General features: G+C 35.8%; 1 protein-coding gene across 4 annotated transcripts in view; it reads left to right on the top strand.

Annotated features, from left to right (window-relative positions):
- LOC106876882 (glutathione S-transferase kappa 1) overlaps positions 1-7,265 on the top strand; it is a 63,386-nt gene that overhangs the window by 27,300 nt on the left and 28,821 nt on the right. Inside the window, exons 7-8 of one of the 4 annotated variants that reach the window (XM_052968921.1) lie at positions 2,758-2,851; positions 3,846-4,520. The exons of 1 other annotated variant lie outside the window; for it this stretch is intronic. In XM_052968921.1, the coding sequence (XP_052824881.1) occupies positions 2,758-2,851; positions 3,846-3,907 (156 nt within the window). In that variant the 3' untranslated portion in view covers positions 3,908-4,520. Of the gene's footprint in view, positions 1-2,757; positions 2,852-3,845; positions 4,521-7,265 lie in introns of those variants that run through there. 2 more of the 4 variants (XM_014925624.2, XM_014925625.2) reach the window with 2 other exon arrangements.

Here is a 7,265-nt window from a genome sequence, read left to right as displayed (position 1 = left end):
GAAACGATGTGTAAGAGGAATAGAAATAGTTAATTTTAGAGGGGCAAAGTAATTTTGCATGTAGTTTTTAGTATCTGTCATTACAGTATTGAAATGTGATTTGATACTGAAATAGTTTTCTTTTTGTATTTGTTGTTGGAGTTTTCGTAAAGGTTCATGAGAGGAAGTAGGAGTTGAAAGGATTTGTATTAGAAAGAGGAAATTAGATTTTATTAGGTAGAAAATGTTTACTTGTGTAGTTTTAAGGATTTTATTCGCTATTAGGAATTTTTTGGAGTGAAAAAATGACGCAGTGACCTAACTTATTGTATTTAGAATATTAATTGCGATTGTTTAATCGAAGAAATTTGGAATTGTGTAAATGTATGAATTTTAAACATACAAACACACAGAGAAAATTTGCCTTTTATAGTATAGATACAGTACGTGCGTGTCTTAAGTCATCTGCATTGCTAAGACATTGTTACAATTGTGAGAACAATAAAACAGCTTTTTCAGGGCCACCTCACATTCTATTGTTACCCACTTCTCAGAGTGCTGCAATGCTCTAGGCAAGGCTTTCTGTCCAGTTGCAAATTGATTGGTTGGTTTTCAACTTATAGCAATCCTCAATAATCATAATTGAGTAGAATCATCAACAGTACTTTAAAACAATTAAGCCCCGAGCAACGCCAGGCACTTCTGCTAGTATATTATATAATCCTTAAGCTTAATGCCAGTAGCCATCTCCTAGTTTATGAAAAAAATACAAAAATCTTTGTATAGAACTGTTCCAGTAATGTGGTGTTTGGATGTTGTGCACATGCTCACATGTCCGAGATAGGAAGCTTCACACAAGTGAGAGAGAGTACTGTGTGGACAACAGTGCTGGGTGAAAGGTAGAGTTTCTTTTTGACTTCGCGTGTGTTGTGCTTAAAAACGTGTTATAAAGTGTAGAATTAGATTATTATCCTGCTTCCAGCTTCAGTGTTGCTGCCAGGATTTGAAAAATAGAGCACATTTCCCCACTTTATTTTGTGATTTAGGGTGTATTTTTGATAAACAAGGGGGAGTTCATGGCAGTGTGCAGTAAACAAATTAAACACACTACCCAACAGTGACTAAAATGCGAACTGATCAAGTTTGTGTATAAATTTTCTTTTTATATGTTTGTTTTCTTTTACACAATACTAAAACAACGGCTAAAAATTTTCTGAAGTAGCACCCCCACCAATTTTATCTATGAGCCGCCATTGGTTGCAGTAGAAAATTTTAAGACAGTTCCTGTACACAAGCCACCACTAACTATGATCTTGGTAACTATAATAAACAGGATATTGCTCAAACCAATGTTTGCTGAACATCTGTTTGCAGTTAAATTTCTTACCAGCTACTTGCTAACTTTTCACTTTATTGACAGTTCCACTGTACATAGCCTGGACAAATGTTACAAGTGATTTCTCTACTCTCAGTTTTCCTAGTAATCACTAGTATACCAAGCATAATATACTTAACAAAAAAGCCTACGTAAAGGCTTTCTCAGAGTCAAGATATACAAAGTACAATGGTTTTGTTATTGGCTTAGAATTTTTCTTGTAGTTGCCTCACTAAGAAGAGGACATTGGTGGTTCTATGCCCTGACACAAACCAAACTTCACTTCATCTAAGCTGGTTCTCTCTGATTAGCTTTGCTATAAATTTCAACCACTTTCAAGGCCTGATTCATCAGTTAAATAACTCTGGAGTTACTTATTTCTAAGGCTTCTCCATTGTTTTTGGAGTAATTCACAATACTACTACTTTGCCAGCATAACACTACCTGATTATTATTATATGAGTAACTAACTCATATCTTACTTTGTTGAATAATTTCAACATCCTGGCAGCTATATTTGATGGTCCTGCCACTTCTATCTTCATTTCCTTAATAATCCTTTCATCTGTATAGCAGTTAACCCCTATGTTGGATCCACTTGGAGTAACCCCTTTTTTTCACACTAATTTTCACTAGCAGGACTCGTGAATATTTCACAGAATTAATGGTAAACTTATTGGGTTATTTTTGGAAATTTTATCCAGAAATCCTGGAAGCATAGCCTGATTTGTCATCATCATCGTTTAACGTCTGCTTTCCATGCTAGCATGGGTTGGACAATTTGACTGAGGACTGGTGAAACCAGATGGCTACACCAGGCTCCAATCTGATTTGGCGTCTGTATTAAAAGTTAGTTGCTCATTTGCTAATCATTGAAAAGTGAAGGAAACTGGAATACAATGATTACTTAATGCACTTTATATATACATTTTGTATGCTTTATGCACAATTTCATAGATTCTCCCTCTTTCTCTCTCACTCTTCACCTTACCCTCTTTTTCTCTCCTTTTTTTTTCGCTCTTCGCCTTTCCCTTTAACTAATCACATGAAAGTGTTACAGACAGGCTAAGTAACAGACAAGAAAAAACTTAGTTTGTAATTTGTCTCCTACTTACAAAGATTTTCGTTTTTGCTAGGTTAACTCTAAGGCCCTTCAATTCTAGACACTGCTTCCACACCTGAAACTTTTCTAGTTCTGGTAGTGATTCAGATATAAGAACAATACTTTTTTCTGGGTTGTTTAAATTTATATTGACACATTGACTAAGATAAGTAATTGATTATATTTTTACGGTAATTGATTATATTTTTACAAATAATATTTTTACAGCATCTAAAATTCTGAGTAAAACATGGCTAAATTCTTCATTTTACTAATTGTTTACCTCAACCATTTTTAATAGGCATTTGGTCTCCCAGCCATAGTTGCTCATGTCAACAATGAGGAGCAGATGATTTTTGGTTGTGACAGATTTCCTATACTTGCACTAATTCTTAGTAAGTATTTTCTTTTTTGATATTTTTATTATAGTTTTAGGCTGGTCTGATGTCATTTTACTAGTGAAAATAATCTTCATTTGATACTTACTGAATTTGGTCCTTTCTTTTTTACATCTACCAGACTCCTCGTTCTTTAGTATGTGTAATCACTTTCTACATGTAAAAGAATGTCAGCTCAAAAATTGCTGTATCCTGGAGCCATCTGAAAGGACTATTTTATATTTCTTTTATCATTTACTTATTTCTGTTATTAGACTGCAACCAGGCTGGAGCACTGCCTGAAAGGTAGTACTTTTTTTTTAAAGTTTGATATTTATTCCATTAGGCATTTTTTGCCAGACCACTAAGTTATGGGGATGTAAATGAAGCAACACCGATTGTCAAGCAGTGGGGGGAGAGGACAAACACAAATACACACACACACACACACACACACACACACACACGCACACACTCACACACACACACATATTGTCAGTAAATCATAAATCCGAAAGAGAAGCACACTAAGCTGTAGAGCAGTAGAGTAATTAGATAAAGGTAATTATGGCTGGTCTATGGGATTACCCAGGGTTTCACATCAATAAAGCGCCTAATGGCTGGTGACCTATCACCTCTCTTCAGACCCTAATGGCTGGTGACCTATAACTTCTCTTCAAAGTGGAGGGAGAAAAGACTTCATTGCTAGTTGTTGAACACATGGACAAAGGAGGGGTGTTAAGCGCAAGAGATTGTCTCCTTTAGAACACTATCCGTAATGGACCCTATTAGCTAGTGGGTCTCAAGATTTTAGTAGGAACCTCCTGAAGTGCAAGCAAGGTCTAAAGACTTTCATCCTGGAATTTAGGATGTTCCCTGAGTCAAGAGTGTTCTTTAATATCTTTGCTCATTCAGCTGTGCACAACTTACAACACTTGCTCCTGTTGATGTAGGAACCCATTTTTCCTAAGATCTTCCATGAGACTATATGCAGAATCCTTTCATCTTTCAGTCACCACACATGGCTGGCTAAGGACATGGTGTAACGTTTCTCCAGGATCCTGTGCTGCTTGAAGGTGTTCCCAGAACATCCAATGTATCTTCATATACTGCTGCCGGCAATGCTACTTCTGTTGATGTTGATGCTGCTATTTCCACTGTTGCTGTTGTTAGTGTTGGTGCTGGCATAGGGGACATCATTGGTGGCAGTGTTGGTGTTGGTGCTGCTATAGCCATTGTCATTGCTGTTGGATCTGTTATCAGTGCTATCAAGATGGTTGTTGTTGTCATTGTTACTGTTGTTATCATTAGCGATGGTACTGCTGCTATTTTTGTTTGGGTTGCTACCATTGCTATTGGTATTGCCATTCCTGCTATTGTAGTAGTAGTTGGGAAAGTTGCTGCTGCTACTAGAGTCAGATACCAACTCAGCCTTTGGTTTCACATTGGCCTCCCTCTAGGCATCTGTTGTAGTCCCTGCATGGGCATCCTGCCTCTCTTTCACTTTAAAACAAAAGTAAATAAATAAAAACTTTTACGGAAATTAATGAACAAAACCAGCTATTCATTTTGGCATTTCTAAGGGTTCATGAGCTTTTATTTACACGATATTTTTCACTTCATGTTTATTTCATTCATTCTTTGCAATGTTCTCTTTCCCCCTCACGCACACACACAGAGTCTCTCTAATATAAACAGACAACCAGCAGAAAACCACCTGGAGGGTGGTTCTTTGCTAGTATATATAATATACATATATACATAATGTATAACTATGTTATGCCCAAGGTGCCATGCACTGGAATTGAACCCACAACCATATTATAACTAGAAGGCAAACTTCTTATCGCACAACATCTGCACCTATGTATATATATTGATAGACAGATGTCTTTAGTTCAATTGTTCAAAACCATAAGGTGGGGCTAATAAAGTTTTTGCATTAATACAAATCTTCAAACTATTTTAATGGTAGTACAAATAATAATTGGTTTCTTATTGTACCATCATACAACCATCTGCAGCAGTTTGTTAACTCAGAATCTGAATTAGACACAGCTAATGATTTTGATCATGGAAACGTATGCTCTACTGATTGTACTTAATACTCCCAGTCATTGCCACTAATGTGTGTGTGTGTGTATATATATATATATATATATATATACTACATATGTGGAAAATCAGTGTGTGTTTGCTTATGGCGTTGTTAGCTAACTCCTACATCGTTTTATTGATTTTTATGAAACTTGACATGTGAGTTGAACTCATATCTGAAAACCTCATGACATACTTAGATTATTGAAAAAATCGATAATATGGCCCCTGGAAGGGACCTTTATATCTACCTCAGATAACTAATTTTTTAAATACCCAAGGGAAATAACCCATAGCATCTGTACAATTTTTTTTTTTTAAACACTCAAGGGCAATAACGCATTTCATTGTTTATGTTCAATTACTTTGAATATTGATTTTTTGTGTGTCCTGTTTCTAATTTTTGCTGGCAATATCACCTTTATACTTTATTTGACACGTGAGTAGAACTCATGTCTGGAAACCTTGTGATATACTTAGATTGTTGACAAAAGTCGATAATAGGGCTCTTCCAATGGATCCTTCTATCTACTACATATTAGTAATATTTTATTTAAACAACCCAAGGGAAATAACCTATACCACCTGCAGATTTTAGTGAAGCGATCAATATTTCATTCTCTCATCAGCCAACCTAATTCTGCATTTCACTACTCACAGTTTTGAACTGCTAAACATTATTATTGCACATCCTCAATTTGAATCTTAAACATTAAAGACTTCATTCATACATTTCTATACATACATACTTTTTTGAATGTTCATTACTCCGATAATTCTGCATTGTTACAGTTACACTTTTTCCATGACAGTAGATAATTTTTTTAATTCCACAATGCATTTGTAGTGGCTTCATGCATGCATAGCGTGGATTCGATCCTCAATTGCCGAATTTCACTAATAACTTCAACAGCACTTTTCTCACAGTAAAACAAGTCTTTCTGTGAATGACAGCAGTTATACATTTCCCAGATGCCTTCACTAATAAGAATAATGTCTTTGCCTCTCGCCAACCTCCGACAACCTCTCTCACCAACCTCTGACAATCCTTCTCGCCAACCTCCGAAAACCTCTCTCACCAATCTCCAACAATCTCTCCCTCCTCCTCCAGCTGACAGTTTTTTGTGACGGAAAATACTCCTTTTGTGGCAGTTATAACGAAATTGCTTTCTTATATCAGAGTAATAAGGCATTTCAATAGAACATCTTTACCCCCGGGAATTACCGAGTACACCAGCTAGTATATATATATATATATATGCATGTGTGTATGAACATATAGATACAGATATGTGTGTGTGTGTGTGTAGATATACAAATATATATATATATATATATATAGTTGAAATTTACAGAAAATCCTAAGACAAAGACAGGTGTATAAATAACAAACATGTGTATTAGTTTAACACTTGGAAAGGTGAGAAAGTCTTTTGTTTCGGACCAATGCTCTTCAGCAGAAAGGAACACAAGGAAATAAACAGAAGGAGAAGACAAAAACTTTTGGAACTAGCGGTCAATCATGGCGGTTGGCTGGACAAAGGTAGTTAAACAGGAGAGCTAGGAAGAAGGGGAGATAATAAAGTATTGGTGATCCCAAAATGAAGGTGTGAGTGTGTGTGTGTATGTGAGTATGTGTGTACATATGGATAGGGCTGGTGACTTGGATGTGTGCATGCGTAAGTGTGTGCATCTGTAATGTTTGGGTGTATGGATGATGGTATCAGTGCTGGGAAGTGGTCAGTGCCAGTGTGTGCTGAGTGGTGTGATGTGTGATGTGTGATGATGTTGAGTGCGGGGATGCAAGGTTGCTGTGTGGAGATGTGAGAGTGGGGGTGGGGGTTTAGTGTGAAGATGTGCGTCTGTAATGTGTGGGTGTGTGGATGATGGTATGAGTGCTGATATATATATATATATATAGAGAGAGAGAGAGAGAGAGAGAGATAGATAGATAGATATATATATAGATAGATAGATATATATAGATAGATAGATATATATATATATAGAGAGAGAGATAGATAGATAGATAGATACAGACACATATTTGTTAGGATGTGTATACATCATCATCATTTAATGTCTGTTTTGCATCTTGGTATGGGTTGAATGGTTTGACAGAGAAGTGGTAAAATGGGGAGCTTCAGGATTTGACTTAATATTTTTTGTAACCCAAGCCTCTTTGCCTGCTCTCTCTCATGATTTATATGTTTATATGTGTGTGAATATATATGCGTATATGTATGTGTGTGTGAATATATATGTGTGCATATCAATCAATCTATCTAATATATATATATATATATATATATATATATATATATATATATATATA

This window comes from Octopus bimaculoides, chromosome 6 (genome assembly GCF_001194135.2).
Source record: "Octopus bimaculoides isolate UCB-OBI-ISO-001 chromosome 6, ASM119413v2, whole genome shotgun sequence".
Lineage (NCBI taxonomy): Eukaryota > Metazoa > Mollusca > Cephalopoda > Octopoda > Octopodidae > Octopus > Octopus bimaculoides.
This window is presented reverse-complemented; position numbering and strand designations above follow the sequence as displayed.